This window comes from Metopolophium dirhodum, chromosome 3 (genome assembly GCF_019925205.1).
Source record: "Metopolophium dirhodum isolate CAU chromosome 3, ASM1992520v1, whole genome shotgun sequence".
Taxonomy (NCBI): Eukaryota; Metazoa; Arthropoda; class Insecta; order Hemiptera; family Aphididae; genus Metopolophium; species Metopolophium dirhodum.
Window position 1 is genome coordinate 24,768,097 of NC_083562.1, and position 27,799 is coordinate 24,795,895.

The 27,799-nt window shown below is 30.1% G+C and overlaps 2 protein-coding genes across 2 annotated transcripts; both read left to right on the plus strand.

Annotated features, from left to right (window-relative positions):
• The first annotated feature begins 2,238 nt into the window (after positions 1–2,238).
• On the plus strand, positions 2,239–6,323 carry LOC132941910 (cytochrome P450 6k1-like). Its single transcript, XM_061010152.1, has 4 exons — positions 2,239–3,248; positions 4,271–4,495; positions 5,450–5,701; positions 5,796–6,323. The coding sequence occupies exons 1-4, from the start codon at positions 2,354–2,356 to the stop codon at positions 5,966–5,968; spliced, it is 1,545 nt and encodes a 514-aa protein (XP_060866135.1). The 5' UTR covers positions 2,239–2,353; the 3' UTR covers positions 5,969–6,323.
• Positions 6,324–10,701: 4,378 nt separating this feature from the next.
• On the plus strand, positions 10,702–26,797 carry LOC132941917 (uncharacterized). Its single transcript, XM_061010159.1, is given in 9 exon segments — positions 10,702–11,722; positions 12,742–12,966; positions 13,542–13,793; positions 13,888–14,015; positions 14,017–14,044; positions 23,057–23,890; positions 24,676–24,900; positions 25,882–26,133; positions 26,420–26,797. Coding segments are annotated over 9 exon segments (3,012 nt in total). The 5' UTR covers positions 10,702–10,827; the 3' UTR covers positions 26,593–26,797.
• Positions 26,798–27,799: the final 1,002 nt, after the last annotated feature.

Genomic DNA, 27,799 nt, shown 5'->3' on the forward strand with positions numbered 1-27,799 from the left:
TGAACATATTACCTTAAGACGAATAATTAATTTAAATTATATTTCAAACTATAAATTAGATTGGTAATTTTCATATCAAATTTCAATAATGAATAAACAATTTGTAAACACGTATCCTCTTGACCTCTTTGATATGAAAAGATGTATTACCTATAATATTATTATCTGTGTTAATATTTATTAATATCTGTGGATTCATCATATTGACGACAGGGCCGTCCCTTGGGCAGGACGAGCGGGGCCCTCGCCTTTATAGATATAATAGAAAAGTCAAGTTCATGAGCAAAAAAAAATTATCATTTATATATTTTTATAAGTACATTGAATTGTTGTAATTTTTACTACCTACCTACTTATATTAATTGACGTCAGTCGTCAAATAAATTTATCGCATTTGAAACAAGTTAATCCCTATGATTAAAATTCAATTTTCAAAGTTCAAAATTATAAAAATAACTATCTTTGAAACGCTTTGCCCACAAAAAAGGCACTTCTTTATAATTTTTTTTAATGGATGTTTAAAAATACATAGGCTCAATTATTTTTTATATGCTTTAAAGTTCAAATGTTGACAAAATTCATCAAAATTTCGAAAATTTTCAAACTATTTTAGAAATTCATAAAATAATTTCTTTTCATAGCTAAAAAAAGAAATTTATATAGAAGGTTTTCAACAAGTTTTTATACCTCTATCAAACTGAAAAAGTTCACAGGAAAGTCACTCAATTTATAGCAGAGATATTTTCGATCTTTGCTAATTTTTTTTTTGATTCTGAGTGGAACGATGAATGTTGTGATTTTGCAATGAATTTATCAGAAGCAAACAATAAACAAATAGATTCATATAGATTACTAAACAGCTATTTAATAGAGACCGCAGACTGCAGAACAGCTGTTGACCTAAATGCCATAACGAGGTAAAGTAAAAATTAAATTAAATTAAAAATACTATTCGTAGAAACTTGAACATTTTGCCACTGTAAATATTATGATTTATCAAACATTATCAAATATTTTGGATTAGTTTTAAGCTGTTAATACCATGCTCCTATTTATTCACACCATTCAACGGCACGTCTATATTTACTTATCACAGTTGTCGTATATTATTATAAACAGTCATCAATATTATTGACTATTGTACAATATGTAAGAAGTATATGTGGAAATATATTTTTAGCAATTAGGTAAAAAAATAAGTCAGACCAGCAAAGCAATATGTGCTAAAGTTACATTAATTAATATTATTATTTAACACCACGACTGCACACGAAAATACAGGGCAGCCTCCCTGAAACTCGGCTAGAGCGTAGAGGCGAAGGTTGTACGCCTGCAAACGATGTCTGTAGCAGTTTAGCATGGCTTACGCAATTTTGTAAATGTTTGTGTTTTTAACCAATAACAGCGTTTGAATAATATTACAATCTTTGACGTTCTACCTTTACAACTTAACAACGCCGGGCAGTGGCGTAGCCAGGGGGGGCTGAGGAGGTTAAAGTTAGCCCCCCCCCCATCGACTGTATTCACCTTAGAATTTTATCAAGATTAATAAAAAAAATAAAAAGTGTAAATAAAAGACATAGGTATTGTATTTGTATACTTAGCCCCCCCCCCCCCGCCAAACAAAATTACTGGCTATACGCCACTGACGCCGGGGTATTAATATCATTATGGTCATAATAAGGTCTAATAGGAACAAAAGTAAAACGGTAAACATATACCATCGTACCTAAACACAAGTTAACAAAGTTAGCCAAATTTAGTTATGGATTGTAGTCATTAGCTTAGAGTGTAAGTCGTAAGATAGTCAAAGGTTCAGGCGCCTGCTATCAATAATCTAATATATCTAAATTGTAAATATCTATAATATATTCAATACTGCAATGGTGAAACGACACAATTAATAACAGGCAGTAATGATATGCAATTTGTATTTTTCAAAAATTAATTTAAAGTAACTTAGAACTAATAGAAAAAAATGACTTATTCCTAGCAATAATAATATTTAAATCATCGTGTTCTGAATAACACATCAATAAACGTGGTAATAATTGAGTGTATTTATGCGTTCAGTGCTCACAAGCCGTATCGGTCAAATATGACCTTGTTCACATATTTTTTTAATCATCAACGAATCCCTTCCTCTCAATGCATCGACCAAACAGAATGAATAATCGCAAAAGAGATGGAATACAAAAATAAAATAACTCACAATACAAACACGCATAACATATTATTATACATAATACATACATCACAATAATGCAGTAGTCGTTAGAACTTTCGCGAGATTGTCGTATTTTTTTTCAATAAACGTTAGTATCTACAACTGCGGCCGTTAAATAAGTCCATCATGATATCGTTTATGACTGACTGGTTGCATGACAACATCACCTGTCTGAGTCTTATCGCTGTTTTTGCGAGCTTCTACTATTATTCTACTTCGACGTACGGTAAATGGCGGATATTGAACATTCCGTACGTACCGCCGGTACCACTGTTTGGCAACACGACCAGAACAATGATGAGACTTGAACATCCGATTGACATGTTCGAAAGGTTCTATAACAGTTTTCCAGACGCCAAATTGTTCGGATTCTATCAAATGAGGGATCCGGTGCTGTTGGTCCGCGACCCGGAGCTGATCAACGCGATACTGGTCAAGGACTTCTCGCACTTCACCGACCACGGTATTGACTTGGACTCGTCCACATCTGTGCTGGCCAAAAGTCTGTTCTTCGCCAATGGCCAGAAATGGAGGACGATGCGCCAGAAGCTGAGTCCGGGCTTCACGTCTGGCAAGCTGAAGGACACGCATGGCCAGATCAACGAGTGCAGTGACGAGATGGTGTCTGGAATTGTCGAAACGATCAAGATGAAGACCGACCAAATTGACGTGAAAACGATAACCGGTGGTTTTTCAACAGATGTGATCGGCACGTGCGCATTCGGCATGAAGCTGGACACGATCAAGAACGACAATTCTGACTTCCGACGGTACGTAAAAATAATGTTCCAGAACACTCCGAGACAGATGATCGTCCAGGTGATGCTGATGATCTGCCCTTGGGTCATCAAGGTGTTAAAAATCAAAATGTTTTCGGAAGAGGCGACCAATTTTTTCCATAATGTTTTCACCGATGTCTTCAAGTATCGCGAAGAGCACAACGTGATCCGGAATGATTTGACGCAGACCCTGATGCAGGCACGTAAAGAGTTAGTGTTGAAGGAAAATCCAAGCGTTGAAGGTATTATTGTTGTAGCTAAGGAATAAATGAATGATATGTGTAGTATTTAGTAATAGAATCTAAAAATGTTATAATTTTTTTTGTCGGTACAAAAAGAAGTATGAAGCCTATACTTTTAAAATAGTAATTCACATAATATAGGCTAAAGCTAAATGATTTTCTGTTAAATTACATAGTAAAAAATATAATTTATAATTAGGGAAGAACCAAATTTATTTTAAATTTACGAAATAAATTGAAATATTTTATGATCTTTTAAACAACTAATCCAAACTTAGAGATAGATTACATACAAATAATTCTTTGAAAATGTATTTAAATATAGAATATAATACTTAAATACTTGTGAAATGTACTAGAAACACCTTTTTGTTATTATACACAAAAAAAATTTCAGCAGATTTCAGTATTTCCCCAATTATAATAAAATCTATATTCTATTTTCTTTCTTTCTTTTTTTAATCATTATTATTCTTTTTAGTTGGTTATATTGTTATTTGTACAAAATTATTTGCTATCATTGTTAACAATACTAATAATATAATGATATTAAAGTTAATCATGTAGACAGTACCTACATAATTTATAAGAATATGATTCATATTTTAATTTATATGTGCTACTGAAATCTTCAATTATGATCCATAAAATGGTCGACAAAAAAATAAAACAAAAGTAAACTCCCAAAAATAAAAATGTATACCTATTGAATAATATAAATATTCAAAATACAATATAAATACTTCGTTATAAAAGTATAAATCAGGAAAATTTGTAAATTACGCAAAATGAAATGTATGTTTCAATACATACAATAACATAGAACCTATACAAGATTGAACTAGCAAGTAGCAACACGCACTTCTGTTCTGTTTATATTAAACACATCAATGACGTCTCCGTTATAGCATTAATTTATATATTATGACGGTCAACAGGCATTCTGTAGTTATACAAATATACAATAATAACAATAATAGTAGTCGTGATAATGTAGGTTTTATTTTATATCTTATTTCCAGATAAATTCACTGACGATGATATCATCGGTAACGCTATTCTCATGTTCACTGCTGGTTCTGAAACCATATCTTCTATGCTATCTTTTTGCCTGTACGAATTGGCGCTGAATATAGAAATCCAAGACAGGTTACGATCGGAAATATATTCAATGAAAGCAAAACACAACGGACAAATAAATAACGATTATTTGATGGACCTCTATTACACCAACATGGTTTTGGAAGGTACGAAAAAATGCAAGACTTATATAATATACAGGGTGATTCATCAATCATGCTCGTTCTATTTTTCCTACCCTTAATTGTCGGTAATAAGTACATAAAGTTCATATTTTAAATACTTAATGTTGTGCTATATAACACTGTAGACTGTTACGGTACAAATTATGTTTTTTTTTTAAACAAGCGCAGAAACATGAGGAAAAATATAATATTTAACAAGTCATTGTTACAAAGTATACGATGCAGGCAATAACAACCTTGGTGCTTAGAGATGAATGATACTAATGATAGTATACATGATGATTCAACAAGCATGAATATAAATTAAAAACCATAAATAAACAACCCTGCCCCTCCCAAATTTTTCCTTTTTCCCCCTACTTGTATATTATAATTTGAAAAATAGAAATTTATATCATCACGGGACAACCTCTAATAAGGTATAACACATTTAAATATTTATAATTAGGCCTTTAGTCTTTACGCTGAATATATATAAAATTCCGAAATTCAGAATTTGAATAAACGCGTTAGGTATATGAAAGGAAAAGTGTAAAAATGATGGAGCTTGTTTATTCCATCCCATATACTATTATTAATCATTCTATATAATATTATAGAATAGCTTATTAAGCTCCAAGGTTGTTATTGCCTAAGTCGTATATTTCATAATAATGACTTGTCAGTTGTCAGATATTTTATTTTCTTAATTAATGTTCCCACGCTTAAAGGTGTCTATTATGTATACATTTGATGCGATTATTAAGTAGATCTTTATCGAAAGTAAACAAATCGGTTTTCGATGATTTGAAAATACCTAAACATAATGCATACTTGCAACTTTTATACACTTCACGACATAAAATAGAATAAGATATAGGTTAAATTAATGTATTTATTTGTAAACAATTGATATTACGTAATGCATTGTATATTTCAATATTCGTCTTATTTCAGAGACTGCTCGCAAGTACTCCATTGCTTTTAGCTTAATGAGAGTGGCTACAAAAACATACACCTTACCCGATGAGTCATTTGTCATTGAAAAAGGACAAAAACTCATTATACCTATGTTCAGCATACATCGTGATCCAAAATATTATCCGGATCCCTTGAAATTTGATCCGGAAAGATTTTCTACGGAACAAAAATCTCAACGACCAAATGGAACTTACATGCCGTTTGGTGACGGACCTCGTCTGTGCATAGGTAATGTTATTATAATATCAATTTTCGGTCAATAATGAATATGTGTAATTTATCCATCAATCGAATTTACAATTGTATTTATCATATTATATAGGCAAACGGTTTGCCGAATCAGAAATGAAATTGGTCCTGTCAAATGTATTGTCGAAATTCGAAGTCTTGCCGTGTGAAAAAACCGAAATTCCCGTCGACATTAGAAGTATGTCCGGTTTTATTACAGCGAAAAACGGTATTGTGTTAAAATTTAGACCGATCGTTGAGCATTAATTATGAATTATTTGTATACTTCCGTAATAATATTATACAACTAATTTGATGTGTGTGAGTTATTGTATAAGGTGTTAAGGGATCATAAACATGATTTAAACACAATAAGGTACAGTTATTATTACATACCTACTGCAGATGAGTAGATGACCAATGTTAATAGTAATAATAAAAATTATACCTTTACATATCGTATCATGTTATTGATAGTGCTTTGAATTATATATTTTTATTAGGCACATAACTATATTTTTTCAATATTTCAAATGGCTCTGTTCACACTTCTATAAAAAATATTTAGTTTTTATGTATTACATTTTTTTATGTCAATAAATCTCGTAATTTATTATTATTTTATTATTGTATTAGTTGTATTTGTATATATTTATAAGTTAATATATTCCAGCTATACTTATTGCAATATAATATGCAGGGGCATCATTTTCGGGATGCAAGGGTGAGCAATCGCATCCTATATAATATTATAGATGCTCTTTATATTTCAAAGATTAGTTATTACAATTTATAGACGCTTTTCTAACACAAATTCGAATACTTTTATGGTTTTAGTATTTTTTTATGATAAAAGTGATCATTATTTAAATTTTAATTCTTTTCGTATATAGATTCATTTGTTGATTATTTTAGGTACTAATATTACGTTCGTGAAGTTGGCCCATCCATTTTGGCGTAGCGACTCAATATCTTCACCAATAGTTTGCGAGTTAATTGCGAAAATTTGGGAGTTCACTTTCAGAATTTGCGAGTAAGCCATTTTTTAGCTGCAAACAAAATAAGAATGGGTGGGCCAAGTCACGTAGCCCACCCATGTCGCTTAAAAATTTCGAAATTTATACCAAAAGATGCGTCGACTTTTGCGAGAATTTGCGAGTTCACTTTCAAAATTTGCATGTTGACCCTTTACCTGCAAATCCAAATTTTTTACCGTGAAGTTGGCCCACCCATGTTATCCTATAACTTTGAAATTTATATCAAACGATACCGTGTTATTTGCAAGAATTTAGAATTGCTTAAGAAAGAATTATTTTAGATTTTAGATTAGAATGCTTAAGAAGTCCACTTTTAAAATTCGCGAGTCACCTTTTTTATCACCAAACTCATTTCTACAATTCTTTATAAGAATTGAAATTTTGTATTTACCATCAGGTATTTTGAGGGTATTATAATAGTTATAATACAAAAATAAAAACCACTTGATGTTTTTTGCTAGTACTATAATATTATACCGTGTTTGAAAAAATATTCTTAATATAATTATGAATGTTTATAGTAGTATTTTCTATACACCATTACATTTTCCAAATATTTTGAACTGTTTACGGACATTTTCAGTTTTCAATTTTTTCTTTTTTTTTTCTATAAATATCAATAAAATTTGATTTCGTTGGGTAAAAAAGCGTGAAAATTTAATACAAGGTTTCTGATATATTGTTACAATAGTAGATGAAAAATATTAAAACTAAATATGCACAATTTTTTTTTATAAGCATTTGACAAAATTTAATAATTATTTTGTAGTTAAAAATTTATAAAATGTTCAACATTTATGGCTAAGGATTGAAAATTTAAAACAAGGTTCCACGTAAATAGGTTATATATAAATGATTTTATTCACAATAATATCATCAAATATACTTGGTAATATCATAGGCTGGCTGACCGTTTTCACTCAGAATCGTTTTTATTATACAATGAATAATGATATTATATCATTGAATTCAAATTTAACACCATCCGTTACAGTAACCTACTGTATAGCAGAGCGACATCCACTTATCCACCTTTTTTTATTTAATATAGATTGTTTAAAAATATGTTCGTTTCATTATTTTAAGTCGTCAAAATACAATTTTTTATCATTATAATTTTTTCATTTTAGATTCTGAGTGGTTTTTCTTCTGGCCGTGTACACGATAAGTAATCGAAATAATACTTCGATTTTCAACTTCAGTATCTTTTCCGGTAGGAAATTGAATTTAGTTGGTGCATTGGGGAAGGTCGAAATTTAAAACTATTAGTAGTTTTCAAAAGCGCCTGGAAAAATTACCTGAAATGTCCATTAAATGTTTAATGTTTATATTAGCAATTTCTATGCACCATAACGTTTTGAAATACGAAGACTTTTTTGAGCTATTTATAGGCATGAGGAAAAACTATCGTTCATAAAATATTCTATGTTCGGTCAAAAAACTTGGAAATGTAATGCAACGTTAACGTAAAATTTCACAAAAGTTGTTGTTAGGGGAAATTAAAAAAAAATTAAGCGTTAATCCACAATAATTTGAGCAGTTTAAAGACATTATACATTTTAGAATTTTTTAGTTTTTTATCTTTAAAGTTTAAATATCAATTAAATTGTAATCTTTGGGTCAAAAAGCTTTAAAATATAAGGCTTCTAATATATTGTTACAACATAAATTGAATAATATTGAAAATATATAGGCACGGGTTTTTTATAAGCATTTAAATTTCAAATGTTGACGAAATTTATCAAATTGAAAATTTACAAATTATTAGTAGTTACAAATGTATAAAATGTTCAACTTCTCTATAGCTAAGGATTAAAAATTAAAAACAAGAGTCCACCTAAGTAATTAATTCTGTGACCAAAAAATCAAAAATATACATGAACACAGTTTTTTTTATAGTTATTTTAAGTTCAAATTTGGACGAAATTAAATATTAAATAACCAATAAGACTAACGATTTTAGTTATTTTGTTGTAACTTGTAATTTAATAATGTTATTAGTAATTACTTGAAACTGCTCAAGTATATTATTGTAAAGTTCAAATATGGGGATCTTTTTATATTTTATATTAACTTTTGACGAATAAATATAAAAAATATAAATTACTGTTTTTAATATTGTATTTTAATTATTAATTTTTACTATTTATATTTGTATTGATTGATTTATTTTATTTTATTTTTACGTCCAAATGGCTACTTTCATTTGTCCTTATTCGCTGCTTTTTACCCAAATGCAATTCAACTAAAATAAGTGCAATTCAACCTTACCAATTGATACTATTTACAAACATTGAATATATTATGACGTTCGCGAGAAAAAACAGCTGCAGAGTATCAGAAGAACCTATTTAAAGCATTAGGAAAGTATCGTTTTAGTTTAACGGAAGAAAAAAGGGTAAGTATAACAGCTCCGATTTTGTTAAAAACCTAGAGTATTACTAATAGAAAACATAAATAAGAAGTAGCAACATATTTATATGATACATTTTACTTAGAGGCTAGAACCGTTATTACAATAGTCGAATCGTCTGCTAAAAACATTATATTAGTTAAGAGGATGTCGGCGCACTATTTGTTTTCTCTCTCTGGCCCACGCATATACGCAGAATCATTTTTTCTATGTTTTTAAGTAATCTTAGAGTAAAATCGTTCATCACAAAAAATATAGAGAATAATATTTTTGAGGGAATGACATATCGATTTGTCTATGTTGCGTGTGGGCCAGAGAGAGAAAACAAATAGTGCGCTGACATCCTCTTGAATCAAATTTCGCAAGTTATTATAATAACGGCCCTTAGAAGTATTGGCGATTTCTATAAATAGATACGTGCTCTAATAGATTATATTGCCGTCAGCGGCGATAATTATACTGTAATGTTGTAATTGTTATTACTTATTAGTTGTTACTGTTATTAGTTATTATTTATTACCTACCTACTTACTAATAATAACAAATGACTATATAATAAGTTATTAATATACACTATAAGTAGGCTTTCATTTGTTTTTGTTATATTTCAGATGTGCGTTAAGTTTCACAATATTAAATATTATACTGAAATAATGACAACCAACGTTAAACCTGCAACTTAATTTTTAACTAAATCAAATAAATAGGTATCGCTTTTATAGAAGTTGAGTACCGAGTACCTACGTAATTATTATATTTATCGATTATCATTAATATTTATTAATAGTCATTACGTAGACTACTGTCAACTTTAATGTTAATATTTAACTCATTAATATACAATTAGTAATTATGAAGTAGGTACTTCTTTGTTCAATTATTGCTCATACGTAAAACAAATATTAGTTTCGAGATAATAGCTGACACCTGACGCTATTAAATAATGATATTAAATAATTCAAAAATAAATACAAATTACAGCATCAGTTTATAATATTATTTTATAAGGCCCGCAAAAACTTTTAGTACAAGGGCCCAACATTTATTGTGAGGGCCTACTTGTATATGTATTTTACAATACCTACACAACAAAATTTTCGAAATGTTCAGATTAGTTTAAAGCTTTTTTCTACCATTATTTATGCGCAACGAACCTATTCACTCTGTTTTAAGGTAGATAGTGGTATTGAATTACCACAGCTATTACAAGTATAATAATATTACATTATAATATAATATGCATGATATGTAAATTATTTTGGGCGAAAAATAGTTAAGCTCACGTTATAACTTAAAGATAAAAATTATATAATCTATTAATATTTTTTATTTCAGTGTTTTATTATGATTGATTTTACGTTAATAACTGTGGAAAATCAAGTGGTTTTATGCGTTCAATGCTCGCGAACTGTATCGGTCGAACACATGACATTGTTCACATATTTTTTAATCATCAACGTACCCCTTCCTTCATATACACAGATAAAACGTACCAATAATCGCAAAAGAGATGGAATACAAAAATAAATAAATAAAATACGCTTATAAGTCGATACCAACACGAGTAATATCATATGTATCACGGTGCATTACACGTTTGAGCTTTCACAAAGGTTGCGTTACTTTTTTCGATACATTTTCAATTTAATCAATTCAGTATATTTTACGAATCGATCATGATGTCTTTTCTAATCGACTGGTTATTCGACAACGTAACCAATCTATGCTTGATTGCCGTTTTCACGGGCTTCTACTATTATTCGACTTCGACGTACGGTAAATGGCGGAAATTAAACATTCCATACATACCGCCAATACCACTGTTTGGCAATACGTTCAGAATGATGACGAGACTCGACCATCCAACTGAAATGTTTGATAGGATATATTACCAATTTCCGGACGAGAAACTGATAGGGTTCTACCAGATGAGGGATCCGATGCTGTTGGTCCGCGACCCGGAGCTGATCAACGCGATACTGGTCAAGGACTTCTCGCACTTCACCGACCACGGTATTGACGTGGACTCATCCACATCTGTGCTGGCCAAAAGTCTGTTTTTCTCCAATGGCCAGAAATGGAGGACGATGCGCCAGAAGCTGAGTCCGGGCTTCACGTCTGGCAAGCTGAAGGACACGCATGGCCAGATCAACGAATGCAGTGACGAGATGGTGTCTGGAATTGTCGAAACGATCAAGATGAAGACCGACCAAATCGACGTGAAAACGATAACTGGTGGTTTTTCAACAGATGTGATCGGCACGTGCGCATTCGGCATGAAGCTGGACACGATCAAGAACGACAATTCTGACTTCCGACGGTACGTAAAAATAATGTTCCAGAACACTCCGAGACAGATGATCATCCAGGTGATGCTGATGATCTGCCCCTGGGTCATCAAGGTGTTAAAAATCAATACGTTTCCGGTAGAGGCGACCAATTTTTTCCATAATGTTTTCACCGAAGTCTTCAAGTATCGCGAAGAGCACAACGTGATCCGAAACGATTTGACGCAGACCCTGATGCAGGCACGTAAAGAGTTAGTGTTGAAGGAAAATCCAAGTGTTGAAGGTATTATTGTTGTAGCTAAGGAATAAATGAATGATATGTGTAGTTTTAGTAATAGAATCTAAAAATGTTATAATTTTTTTTGTCGGTACAAAATGAAGTATGAAGTCTATACTTTTAAAATAGTAATTCACATAATATAGGCTAAAGCTAAATGATTTTCTGTTAAATTACATAGTAAAAAATATAATTTATAATTAGGGAAGAACCAAATTTATTTTAAATTTACAAAATAAATTGAAATATTTTATGATCTTTTAAACAACTAATCCAAACTTAGAGATAGATTACATACAAATAATTCTTTGAAAATGTATTTAAATATAGAATATAATACTTAAATACTTGTGAAATGTACTAGAAACACCTTTTTGTTATTATACACAAAAAAAATTTCAGCAGATTTCAGTATTTCCCCAATTATAATAAAATAAATATTCTATTTTCTTTCTTTCTTTTTTTAATCATTATTATTCTTTTTAGTTGGTTATATTGTTATTTGTACAAAATTATTTGCTATCATTGTTAACAATACTAATAATATAATGATATTAAAGTTAATCATGTCGACAGTACCTACATAATTTATAAGAATATGATTCATATTTTAATTTATATGTGCTACTGAAATCTTCAATTGTGATGCATAAAATGGTCGACAAAAAAATAAAACAAAAGTAAACTCCCAAAAACAAAAATGTATACCTATTGAATAATATAAATATTCAAAATACAATATAAATACTTCGTTATAAAAGTATAAATCAGGAAAATTTGTAAATTACGCAAAATGAAATATGTTTCAAAACATACAATAACATAGAACCTATACAAGATTGAACTAGCAAGTAGCAACACGCACTTCTGTTCTGTTTATATTAAACACATCAATGACGTCTCCGTTATAGCATTAATTTATATATTATGACGGTCAACAGGCATTCTGTAGTTATACAAATATACAATAATAACAATAATAGTAGTCGTGATAATGTAGGTTTTATTTTATATCTTATTTCCAGATAAATTCACTGACGATGATATCATCGGTAACGCTATTCTCATGTTCAGTGCTGGTTCTGAAACCATATCTGCTATGCTATCTTTTTGCCTGTACGAATTGGCGCTGAATATAGAAATCCAAGACAGATTACGATCGGAAATATATTCAATGAAAGCAAAACACGACGGAAAATTAAACAACGATTATTTGGTGGATCTCCATTACACCAATATGGTGTTGGAAGGTATCAGTATATGATAATATAAAGGCCGTTGTCACCTGTGGATCTAGGACAATATTGGTCCCCTGGAAAAAAACACCGCATATAACCGCATAGGACCCAATTGACCCCCGTCATAATTTTATACATAATTGGTCTCCGACATAAAAGTTAAATACAAAATAATTTTTTTTGCATGGTTATGTATTGGTCATGTATTTGGGGTCTTTTTTATTTCGGGGACTAAATATCCAGTGTTATTTTTTCGCGGTACTGTATTTGTATACTATCATTCAATTATTCAACTCTAAGTACCAAGGTTTATAATGTATAAATATGACATGTTAACTATTTATTTTTATTAATGCTTTTTAGAGCAATCTAACTTATGCGATTATTAAGTAGATCTTTATCGAAAGTAAACAAATCGGTTTTCGATGTTTTGAAATTCCCTAAATATAATGCATACTTGCAACTTTTATACACTTCACGAAATAAAACAGAATAAGATATAGGTTAAATTAATGTATTTATTTGTAAACAATTGATGTTACGTAATGCGTCGTATATTTCAATAATGGTCATTCGTCGTATTTCAGAGACTGCTCGCAAGTACTCCATTGCTTTCAGTTTAATGAGAGTGGCTACAAAAACATACACCTTACCCGATGAGTCATTTGTCATTGAAAAAGGACAAAAACTCATTATACCTATGTTCAGCATACATCGTGATCCAAAATATTATCCGGATCCCTTGAAATTTGATCCGGAAAGATTTTCTACGGAACAAAAATCTCAACGACCAAATGGAACTTACATGCCGTTTGGTGACGGACCTCGTCTGTGCATAGGTAATGTTATTATAATATCAATTTTCGGTCAATAATGAATATGTGTAATTTATCCATCAATCGAATTTACAATTGTATTTATCATATTATATAGGCAAACGGTTTGCCGAATCAGAAATGAAATTGGTCCTGTCAAATGTATTGTCGAAATTCGAAGTCTTGCCGTGTGAAAAAACCGAGATTCCCGTCGACATTAGAAGTATGTCCGGTTTTATTACAGCGAAAAAACGGTATTGTGTTAAAATTTAGACCGATCGTTGAGCATTAATTATGAATTATTTGTATACTTCCGTAATAATATTATACAACTAATTTGATGTGTGTGAGTTATTGTATAAGGTGTTAAGGGATCATAAACATGATTTAAACACAATAAGGTACAGTTATTATTACATACCTACTGCAGATGAGTAGATGACCAATGTTAATAGTAATAATAAAAATTATACCTTTACATATCGTATCATGTTATTGATAGTGATTTGAATTATATATTTTTATTAGGCACATAACTATATTTTGTCAATATTTCAAATGGCTCTGTTCACACTTCTATAAAAAATATTTAGTTTTTATGTAATACATTTTTTTATGTCAATAAATCTCGTAATTTATTATTATTTCATTATTGTATTAGTTGTATTTGTATATATTTATAAGTTAATATATTCCAGCTATACTTATTGCAATATAATATGCAGGGGCATCATTTTCGGGATGAAAGGGTGAGCAATCGCATCCTATATAATATTATAGATGCTCTTTATATTTTAAAGATTAGTTATTACAATTTATAGACGCTTTTCTAATACAAACTCGAATACTTTTATGGTTTTAATATTTTTTTATGATAAAAGTGATCATTATTTAAATTTTAATTATTTTCGTATATAGATTCATTTGTTGATTATTTTAGGTACTAATATTACGTTCGTGAAGTTGACCCATCCATTTTGGCGTAGCGACTCAAAATCTTCACCAATAGTTTGCGAGTTAATTGCGAAAATTTGCGAGTTCACTTTCAGAATTTGCGAGTTGACCCTTTACCCGCAAATCCAAATTTTCGACCGTGAAGTTGGCCCACCCATGTTGTCCTATAACTTCGAAATTTATATCAAACGATAGCGTGTTATTTGCGAGTATTTGCGAGTCCACTTTTAAAATTTTCGAGTCACCCTTTTTATCACCAAACTCATTTCCACAATTCTTTATAAGAATTGACATTTTGTATTTACCATCAGGTATTTTGCGGGTATTATAATAGTTATAATACAAAAATAAAAAACACTTGATGTTTTTCGCTAGTACTATAATATTATACCGTGTTTGAAAAAAATATTCTTTATAATTAAATTCACAAACACTACCTAAGAACAACCATAATATTATTTTGCCAAAACAGTTCAACACACTAAAATGGCTTGTAAATAAGATTATTATTACTATTAATTAGTATTTTATATAATGTTTTTTTAATGCTGTACAATACTTGAACCTCATGAAGTTAGCAGCACAACTACGACAGGAAATACATCCAACAGATTATTTTTATTGAATACAGCTTTTTATTAAGGTTTCTTTGTTTAATATAGATTTTTTTTATCAAATATATTTTAGATTCTGAGCGAAGCGATGAATGTATTGATTTTACAATGATGTGTTTTTTTTTTTTTAATTTTTAATTTTTTTATTTAATTTTTTCGTTTTTTTGTCTGTCATCACCTTTTAGGACTGTAAAAGTGCTTGGATTTTCTTCAACAGTAACTTTTCTGATAGGAAAGTGAATCTTATTGGTACTTTAGGGGGTCAAAAGTCACGTGAAAAACAAAAGAAAAATTAAGGAAAAACAGGAATTTTTACGCAAAATCTGTTTTCGAAAAAATTGATTTTGGTTTTTGGTGTAACTCACAAATGACCGTAGGGACATGAAATTTTGACTGAATGTTTATATTAGCATTTTCTATACACCATAAAATTTTGAAAATATTTTGACCCTTTTAGAGCTGTTTACGGACATTGTCAGTTTTCAATTTTTTTAGGTTTTTTTTTATAAATATCAATAAAATTTTATCTGTTGAGTAAAAAAGCTTGAAAATTTAATAGAAGGCTCCTAGGTTATTGTTTCAAAGGCAGATGCAAAAAATTAAAAATCTTTAGTCACAGTTTTTATTTATAAGCATTTAAAGTTCAAATTTTGACATAATACGGAAAAATCACGACAATTAGCAAATTATTTTGAGTTGAGAATTCATAAAAATTTTTCTTTTTAAATCTAAGATTTGAAAATGTAATACAAGATTATTCAAAAGTTTGTCTACCTTTATAAAAAAAAAATGTCTACAAAGTAAGTCAAATTAAATTTTTATGAGCGTCTGAAATTTATATTTTTACAACATTTGATATTCACTCGATTTCTCATGTAACAATTATCTTATTTTATTGTAATTAAATAACGAATGACTGTAGATACTTGAAAATTTCACTGAATGTTTATATTAGAATTTTCTATACACGATAAGATTTTGAAAATATTTTGACTCTTTTTGAGCTGTTTACGGACATTGTCAGTTTTCAATTTTTTTTAGTTTTTTTTTTCTATAAATATCAATAATATTTTATTTGTTGGGTAAAAAAGCGTGAAATTTTAATATAAGGCTCCTGATATATCGTTCTAATAGCAGTTGAAAATTATTAAAAATACATATGCACAATTTTTTTTTATAAGCATTTAAAGTTCAAATTTTGACAACATTTATCAAATTTATTAATTATTTTGTAGTTAAAAATGTATAAAATGTTTAACTTTTATGGCTAAGGATTGAAAATTTAAAACAAGGCTTCACGTAAATAGGTTATATATAAATTACTTTACTCACAATAATATCATCAAATATACTTGGTAATATCATAGGCTGACTGACCGTTTTTGAAAATATGTAATTGAAAATTGATTATTTTTTTAATAATTACAGGCATTCTACTAAGGCTTTTTTTATAGATTTTTTATACAATTAATATTTTTTTATTCATTAAAGATTTTTTATAAAGGTTTTTTGTCAAGATAGATTTTTTATTCAATCAAGATTTTTTCTATTCAACTTACATTATTTTTTTATTGAATACAATTTGTATTAAGGTTTTTTTATTTATTATAGATTGTTTATTAAATATTGATTATTTTTCATTAACTATATGTTTTACTCAGGCCTTTTTTTATAGATTTTTTATTCAACTAGGCTTTTTTATTCAATCAAGATTATGATTATGTATAACCTATAATAAAGCCTAGTTGATTAAAAAATCTATAAAAACCCTTAAAGAACTGTAGTTAATAAAAAATAATCTACTTAATAAACAATCTATATTAAATAAAAATCTATATTTTATTAAAAAAACAATATTAAATAAAAAACTTAATTGACAACTGTATAGAATAAAAAAAATAATCTAAGTACAATGGAAAAAATCTTGATTGAATAAAAAATCTATCTTGACAAAAAAACCTTTATAAAAATTCTATATAGAATAAACATTAATTTTTTGTTTTTGGGGGGGAAGGAAGGTCGTGCGAATTTTCAAACTAGGCGTGCGAATTTGTGTGAATTACGTGCTAAATGTCTGCAGAATAAAAATTCCAAAAATATTAATTTGGATACCGTGAGGGGGGGGGGGTTGCGAGACGTGTCGCTGCACCCCCCCCCCCCCCCCCTCCCAAGAATTTTTAGTTTTTTTAGGGGAAGGAAAGTCGTGCGAATTTTCAAACTAGGCGTGCGAATTTGTGCGAATTACGTTCTAAATATCTGTATACTTTGTTTATAGATTTTACTTTGGGGGGAGGGGGCTGGCCAAACGTACGTTTGTAAAGGGTCAACTCGCAAATTTTCGCAAAAGTCGACGCATATTTTGGTATAAATTTCGAAATTTTTGAGTGACATGGATGGGCTACGTGACTCACTTACGTGGCTAACTCGCAAATTCTCGCAATTAACTCGCAAACTATTGGTGAAGATTTTGAGTCGCTACGCCAAAATAGGTGGGCAAACTTCACGCACGTACTAATATTAACTGTCTTAGATTATTTTATGATTTACCTTTTGCTTAATTACTTTTGATTAAAAACAATTTAAACTATATTTTTGCATTATACATTCAAATAGTGTTTAATAGTAATTTTCTAATCTGAAAAGTACTTATTTTACAAGATGCCCTATATTTTTGTTAACTATTATTTATTACCTGTACATTTTTTGCATTTGCCTCAAAAAATTATGTTCCTGATGGCCTACGTAAGCTTACCACAGTATATACCTCCACATGCAATTGTTTTTAATTAAATACAAGACAACATATAGGTACTAACTGCATACAGAGACATCTGCAATGCGTCCAAAATAAATTAATTTATCAGTCACGTAAGTGTAACTGGTGTGTATATAACACTATAAATGACTGGTTCCGATTCTCAGACTTACCGTGTCTTAAGATCAGTCCACGACATGGGCGTAGTATGCATGAGGGCTACGGGGGCTACAGCCCACACAGAAACTTTTATAGCCCCCTCTTGGTGTTTACTTTCATTTTTTACATTTTATCCTTATCGTTTTTATAATTTTCTATACTTATATATAGCCCCCACAGATAATTATAGTTTATACCAAACTACGCCCATGTTCCACGAATTTAATGAACACAAGAATATAATAGGGATTCTATGGATCTGTAAATAAAGGCTACTTTTTAACTATGGATATTAATAATTGATTAACAATGAAAAGTGAAGTTTTGTTTAGGTACAATATGCTCTAAATATAACTAAATATGTTCAAAGGTCGAACCATGACACCGGTAAGATTGGTAGTTTATTTCTGTGTTTTTTCAATTGCACCATTTAACGTAGGACAGTATTTATTTCAAAAACTATTAATGTCTTTGAAAATATGTTCGTTTCATTATTTTAAGTCGTCAAAATACAATTTTTTATCATTATAATTTTTTTATTTTAGATTCTGAGTGGTTTTTCTTTTGGCCGTGTACACGATAAGTAATCGAAATAATACTTCGATTTTCAACTTCAGTATCTTTTCCGGTAGGAAATTGAATTTAGTTGGTGCATTGGGGAAGGTCGAAATTTAAAACTATTAGTAGTTTTCAAAAGCGCCTGGAAAATTACCTGAAATGTCCATTAAATGTTTAATGTTTATATTAGCAATTTCTATGCACCATAACGTTTTGAAATACGAAGACTTTTTTGAGCTATTTATAGGCATGAGGAAATTTCAAATTTTATTAGTTTTTTTTAAACTATCGTTCATAAAATATTCTATGCTCGGTCAAAAAACTTGGAAATGTAATGCAACGTTAACGTAAAATTTCACAAAAGTTGTTGTTAAGGGAAATTAAAAAAAAATTAAGCGTTAATCCACAATAATTTGAGCAGTTTAAAGACATTATACATTTTAGAATTTTTTAGTTTTTTATCTTTAAAGTTTAAATATCAATTAAATTGTAATCTTTGGGTCAAAAAACTTTAAAATATAAGGCTTCTAATATATTGTTACAACATAAATTGAATAATATTGTTAATATATAGGCACGGGTTTTTTATAAGCATTTAAATTTCAAATGTAGACGAAATTTATCAAATTGAAAATTTACAAATTATTAGTAGTTACAAATGTATAAAATGTTCAACTTCTCTATAGCTAAGGATTAAAAATTAAAAACAAGAGTCCACCTAAGTAATTAATTCTGTGACCAAAAAATCAAAAATATACATGAACACAGTTTTTTTTTATAGTTATTTTAAGTTCAAATTTGGACGAAATTAAATATTAAATAACCAATAAGACTAACGATTTTAGTTATTTTGTTGTAACTTGTAATTTAATAATGTTATTAGTAATTACTTGAAACTGCTCAAGTATATTATTGTAAAGTTCAAATATGGGGATCTTTTTATATTTTATATTAACTTTTGACGAATAAATATAAAAAATATAAATTACTGTTTTTAATATTGTATTTTAATTATTAATTTTTACTGTTTATATTTTTATTGATTGATTTATTTTATTTTATTTTTACGTCCAAATGGCTACTTTCATTTGTCCTTATTCGCTGCTTTTTACCCAAATGCAATTCAACTAAAATAAGTGCAATTCAACCTTACCAATTGATACTATTTACAAACATTGAATATATTATGACGTTCGCGAGAAAAAAACAGCTGCAGAGTATCAAAAGAACCTATTTAAAGCATTAGGAAAGTATCGTTTTAGTTTAACGGAAGAAAAAAAGGGTAAGTATAACAGCTCCGATTTTGTTAAAAACCTAGAGTATTACTAATAGAAAACATAAATAAGAAGTAGCAACATATTTATATGATACATTTTACTTAGAGGCTAGAGCCGTTATAACAATAGTCGAATCGTCTGCTAAAAACATTATATTAGTTAAGAGGATGTCGGCGCACTATTTGTTTTCTCTCTCTGGCCCACGCATTTACGCAGAATCATTTTTTTCTATGTTTTTAAGTAATCTTAGAGTAAAATCATTCATCACAAAAAATATAGAGAATAATATTTTTGAGGGAATGACATATCGATTTGTCAATGTTGCGTGTGGGCCAGACAGAGAAAACAAATAGTGCGCTGACATCCTCTTGAATCAAATTTCGTAAGTTATTATAATAACAGCCCTTAGAAGTATTGGCGATTTCTATAAATAGATACGTGCTCTAATAGATTATATTGCCGTCGGCGGCGATAATTATACTGTCCTGTTGTAATTGTTATTACTTATTAGTTGTTACTGTTATTAGTTATTATTTATTACCTACCTACTTATTAATAATAACAAATGACTATATAATAAGTTATTAATATACACTATAAGTAGGCTTTCATTTGTTTTTGTTATATTTCAGATGTACGTTAAGTTTCACAATATTAAATATTATATTGAAATAATGACAACCAACGTTAAACCTGCAACTTAATTTTTAACTAAATCAAATAAATAGGTATCGCTTTTATAGAAGTTGAGTACCGAGTACCTACGTAATTATTATATTTATCGATTATCATTAATATTTATTAATAGTCATTACGTAGACTACTGTCAACTTTAATGTTAATATTTAACTATTTAAGAACCAAATAGTTATATTATTCGTGAACAATTTACAATCAATATTGTCATTGAATTGTATGATTAATATCAAAGTATCAAACATATTATTTTATTGATCGAGTAATAACTTACAACCCGGCATCTAAGGCCATTAGTTACAGCTAAGGTGGCACAAAAAATAGTTTCAATGGGTATATATTATGATATCATATTCTGAAAAAATAAGAATAATGGAAAGGTATACATAATTTTTAAATTGAGTTGGTATAAGTTAGTTGATTTTAGGAAGTCTATCATATTGGTATTGTCCTCGGTTTCTGGTCCTAGTGCGATGTCGAGTGACGCGTCGATTCCGATCCTTTGTCTGTCTTGTTCGTACTTGAGACATTCGGTTATTTTGTTTCACAGTCAGCCTTACACCGCAAACTTCACATATGGGAGCTTCTTCTTTAACTATTAGATATCCGTGGGTTAATCTCGTATGTCCGTTTCACATGTGGTTTAGTATTGTTTCTTCTTTCCTTTTTAGAGAGCTGTTAATCCATCGGTTGGTGGAACTTTTAATTTTGTTCAGTTTGGTAGTTTGATGCTTCCATAACCGAAGCCATTTGTCGTTGGACATCTGATTAATCTTGGTTTTTAGGTCATCGTATGTTAGCGCTGGTAATGCTGTTACTTCCGCATTTAAGGTGTCAATTTTAGCCTGTTGGTCGGCTAACTCGTTCCCTTGAATGCCCGTATGACCAGGGACCCATATAAACGTGATTTGTTTGTTTGTTTCGTTTAGTTTGATTTGTATTTTTGTTGCGATATCTCCAGGATGGAATTTGTTTTGGGTGCTCTTTCAGTCTTACATATTATATACACGTCTATTGAAATCTAATATATATTAGGTACTATAAAAATATTATTTTGCCGGTAAGTTTTCAGAAAATTGGGGTGTATTTGTATGCCTACACAAACACATTAATATACAATTAGTAATTATGAAGTAGGAAGTAGGTACTTCTTTGTTCAATTATTATTTATTGCTCATACGTAAAACAAATATTAGTATCGAGATAATAGCTGACACCTAACCTAACCTGACACTATTAAATAATGATATTAAATAATTCAAAAATAAATAAAAATTACACCATCAGTTTATAATATTATTTTATATACATGGCATATTATATATATATATTTTTTTTCAAAGTTAATTAGTAAAACGAAAAATAATGATGTTAATTGTTTGGTTGTAATTCAAAAACATTATTCGCGGTGACTTGAAACATTTATATATACAAGTAAATGGGCCCCACAAGGGGAGGGCTATTGGACCTGAAGTACATGGGTCCGGCTATATTAAGGGCCCGTTTAAATTTTGAAATATTGATAAGAATACTTATTTTATAAGGCCCGCAAAAACTTTTAGTACAAGGGCCCAACATTTATTGTGAGGGCCTACTTGTATATGTATTTTACAATACCTACACAACAAAATTTTCGAAATGTTCAGATTAGTTTAAAGCTTTTTTCTACCATTATTTATGCGCAACGAACCTATTCACTCTGTTTTAAGGTAGATAGTGGTATTGAATTACCACAGCTATTACAAGTATAATAATATTACATTATAATATAATATGCATGATATGTAAATTATTTTGGGCGAAAAATAGTTAAGCTCACGTTATAACTTAAAGATAAAAATTATATAATCTATAAATATTTTTTATTTCAGTGTTTTATTATGATTGATTTTACGTCAATAACTGTGGAAAATCAAGTGGTTTTATGCGTTCAATGCTCGCGAACTGTATCGGCCGAACACATGACATTGTTCACATATTTTTTTTATCATCAACGTACCCCTTCCTTCACATACACAGATAAAACGTACCAATAATCGCAAAAGAGATGGAATACAAAAATAAATAAATAAAATACGCTTATAAGTCGATACCAACACGAGTAATATCATATGTATCACGGTGCATTACACGTTTGAGCTTTCACAAAGGTTGCGTTACTTTTTTCGATAAATTTTCAATTTAATCAATTCAGTATCTTTTACGAATCGATCATGATGTCTTTTCTAATCGACTGGTTATTCGACAACGTAGTCACCAATCTATGCTTGATTGCCGTTTTCACGGGCTTCTACTATTATTCGACTTCGACGTACGGTAAATGGCGGAAATTAAACATTCCATACATACCGCCAATACCACTGTTTGGCAATACGTTCAGAATGATGACGAGACTCGACCATCCAACTGAAATGTTTGATAGGATATATTACCAATTTCCGGACGAGAAACTGATAGGGTTCTACCAGATGAGGGAGCCGGTGCTAATGGTCCGCGACCCGGAGCTGATCAACACGATACTGGTCAAGGACTTCTCGTACTTCACCGACCACGGTTTTGACTTGGACCCAACCACGTCTGTACTGGCAAGAAGTCTGTTCTTCGCCAACGGTCAGAAATGGCGGACAATGCGCCAGAAGCTAAGCCCGGGATTCACGTCAGGCAAGTTGAAGGACGCGTACAGCCAAATCGACGAGTGCAGCAACGAGATGGTGTCCGGAATCGCAAAGAAGCTCGAGGAGACAGACCGAATCGAAGTGAAAACAATGACTGCCGGTTTTTCCACAGACGTCATCGGCACATGCGCGTTTGGCCTGAAGCTGGACACGATCAAGAATGACGATTCGGACTTTCGTCGGTACGTAAAAATTATGTTCGAGAACACCAAGAAACAGATATTCGTCCAGGTGATGATGATTATCTGCCCCTGGGTGATCAAAGTGTTAAGAATACAAATGTTTTCGGATGAGGCGACCAATTTTTTCCATAATGTTTTCACCAACGTCATCAAGTACCGCGATGAGCACAACGTGATAAGGAACGATATAACGCAGACCCTGATGCAGGCACGTAAGGAATTGGTGTTGAAAGAAAACTCGACTACCAAAGGTATTCTCATTGCGACTATAGATTGATTAATCTAGTATTTTAGTATTTAAGTAACAGAATCTTAGGCTTAGCTTAATAATTTTTTGGTTATAAATGGTTGCTATAGGTTTTATAAAGCTATAATAATAATAATTATTGGTTGCTATTGGTTAATCGTTAGTTAAATTATTATTATTATTATTATTAATAATTATGAATGACGTATTAGTATTTTATTTGTATATTGGTTAATCAAGCATACATCAAATCTTTTTCACATATTGTCTACCAATATGTTGCACTTATAGCTCATCGGCGGTGTCTACAAACCTTACTGTTACGAGTTACATCCAAAATAGGATTTGAACCATCACAATTTTGTAGTTGTAATTTTTTAAGGGCAACGAAGTGCACGAGATCAGCATGTATTTATAAAAAAATTATTTTTTTCACTAAGCCATTGTATTCTATTTATAATGCCATCAGTACAAAATTTACATTTGCGATAAGTGCCTACATTATTTTATTAATAATAAATACTTAATAATAATTAATAATAAATACTTTTTTCTAAAATTATAATATTTTATCCGAAAAAAATTTTAAATACGAGAAAAATGGTTTTTCTAAACATAATTATCGAAGATAGAGATTAAGAGTTCAAACTAGCACCGTCACAGGAATAGAAAAAAAAATATTTTATGACTTGAATGCTGATGTAGGTACACGATAATTATAAGTTATAAGTTATAACAATAATAACAGTCTTGATTATTTAAGTTGTTTTTTTAAAATCTTGTTTCCAGATCAATTCATTGACGATGATATCATCGGTAACGCTATTCTTATGTTCACTGCTGGTTCTGAAACCATATCTTCTATGCTATCTTTTTGCCTGTACGAATTGGCGCTGAATATAGAAATCCAAGACAGGTTACGATCGGAAATATGTTCAATGAAAGCAAAACACGACGGAAAATTAAACAACGATTATTTGGTGGATCTCCATTACACCAATATGGTGTTGGAAGGTACCTATCAGTATATTATGATAATATAAAGGACGTTGTCGCCTGTGGAAAGTGAACCATTTTCGAGGGATCTAGGGCAATATTGGTCCCCTGGAAAAAAACACCGCATATAACCGTATAGGGCCCAATTGACCCCCGTCATAATTTTATACACAATTGGTCTCCGACTTAAAAGTTAAATACAAAATAGTTTTTTTGCATGGTTATGTATTGATCATGTATTTAGGGTTTTTTTATTTCGGGGACTAGTACCAAGGTTTATAATGTATAAATATGACATGTCAACTATTTATTTTTATTAATGCTTTTTAGAGCAATCTAACTTTTTGATTAAATAATTATAATAATATACATTTAATGCAATATTATTAAGTAGTTCTTATCAAGAGTAGCGAATACTCAAATCAGTTTTAAAAATTTTTTAATTTCCAAAACCTGATAATTTTGCATCTTTTATGCACTTCATGAAATAAAAAAGAAACAACGCTTGGGTAAAAGTGATTTTTGTAAACTATAAATTTACAAAAATAAAATAAATCTTATTTTTTTTTTTTATTGATCTTAAGCTTCGGCAACTATGGCCATTAGCTGTAGTGGTTTGTTTGTGGGTTGTTAGTGTCGTTAGGGGAAGGAACACGTGTGTGTTGGGTTTTGGCAGAATTTTTGATTGGGCACCCATAGGTATCTGCCATGCCCGGGTGGGGGATGGCGGCACTTGTTCTCCGGACACCGTGACTTGCACGGAGAAAAATGCCGCCCGGTGGTCGAGGATCGAACTCGGACCGGGTGTGCCGAATCCGTCGCGTTAGACCGCTCGGCCACCTCGTTCCCCAATAATAAATCTTATTGTATTATTTAATTTAATAATCTTGCATTCTCTTAGTAAAATAAGATAAAATTATAGAAAAGTTGTTTTGTAAGCAATAAATATTAGGTACGTAACGCATCGTATATTTCAATTGATCGTTCGTCTTTTTTCAGAAACTGGTCGCAAGTACTCCATTGCTTTTACCTTAATGAGAGTGGCTACAAAAACATATACTCTACCCGATGAGTCATTTGTCATTGAAAAAGGACAAAAACTCATTATACCTATGTTCAGCATACATCGTGATCCAAAATATTATCCGGATCCCTTGAGATTTGATCCGGAAAGATTTTCTACGGAACAAAAATCTCAACGACCAAATGGAACTTACATGCCGTTTGGTGACGGACCTCGACTATGCATAGGTAATATTATAGTATACTCATTAGGTACCTAGTCATTACTTTGTACTCGTACATTATTTTTAATTAATCATATGACATCCATACACTTTGGTCCAAGGAGTTTAAAGTTTTGATTATGTATAATAAATTATTTTGCTCCCTTCCTAGTTTTTACCAAGATACGCCACTCCTTTTGTCAATAATCGGCATATCGCATATGTAAATGTTATTAATGTATGTAGATATCTAGTACGTGTGGTGATTTTTCAGTTGATTAAGTTTTCAATTTCTATATTATTTTATATAGGCAAACGATTTGCCGAATCAGAAATGAAATTGGCCCTGTCAAATGTATTGTCAAAATTCGAAGTCTTACCGTGCGAACAAACCGAAATTCCCCTCAACATAAACAGTGGATCAGGCTTTATTACGCCAAAAAACGGCATTGTGTTAAAATTCAGACCGATAATTGAGCATTAATTATAATTTTATTGTATTCATATAATAATATATAATATCATATGTAAAGGTCTATGGTAAGTGTGATACTGAATGTAATAAAATGAATGTAACATAGTTTAAGAATGAAAAACAATATTTATAGTGTATTATATTATATTTATATACCTACAAAATATACCGATGTTTAAAGTATAAAAATAATAAAAACAATATTATATGGCTATATATTAAACTTTAATACTTTATGATATTATATAATATTTACTATTGGCTATTTGTCTGTAAATATTTCATGTTATGGGTATATGGCAATGATTGCGTTTGCAATGATTTATCATTAAATTTTAATATAATAACTCCATTATATAGTGACTAACACTAACTCAATTACGAGAAACACTCAATACTTTAAATACAGCAAACTAACTCCCCGGTATAATTAGGTATTAGTTATTACATAGGTACTACTAAATTTATCATAAATTTATAAAAAAATAAATGGTGGGAAAGTGGGTGTCGCTCTGCTGTACAGTAGGTTACACGTGGCTCACTGTAATGGATGATGTTGAATTTAAATTCAATGATATAATATCATTGTATAAGAAAAACTATTCTGGGCGAAGACGGTCAGTCAGTCTTGATATTACTAAGTATAGGTATATATGATGATATTATTCTGAATAAAATAATTTATATATAACCTATTTACGTGGAACTTTGTTTTAAATTGTCAATCCTAAGCAAAAGGTTGAACATTTTATACATTTTTAACTACAAAATAATTATTTAATTTTAAATTTGATATATTTTGTCAAAAATCGAACTTTAAATACTTATAAAAAAAATTGTGCCTATGCATTTTAGATTCTGAGCAAAGCAATGAATGTATTCATTTTACAATGATGTGTTGTTTTTTTTTTCGTGTCTGTCATCACCTTTTAGGACAAAAAAGTGCTTGGATTTTCTTCAACAGTAACTTTTTTGTGATAGGAAAGTGAATCTAGTAACTAGATTCTAGTTGGTACTTTGGGTGGTCAAAAGTAAAAATTTCCCAGTAGTTTTCAAAAGCGACGTGAAAAACAAAAGAAAAATTAAGGAAAAACTGGAATTATTACGCAAAATCTGTTTTCGAGAAAATCGATTTTGGTTTTTGGTGCAACTCTAAAACAAATGACCGTAGGTACATGAAATGTTGACTTAATGTTTATATTAGCATTTTCTATAC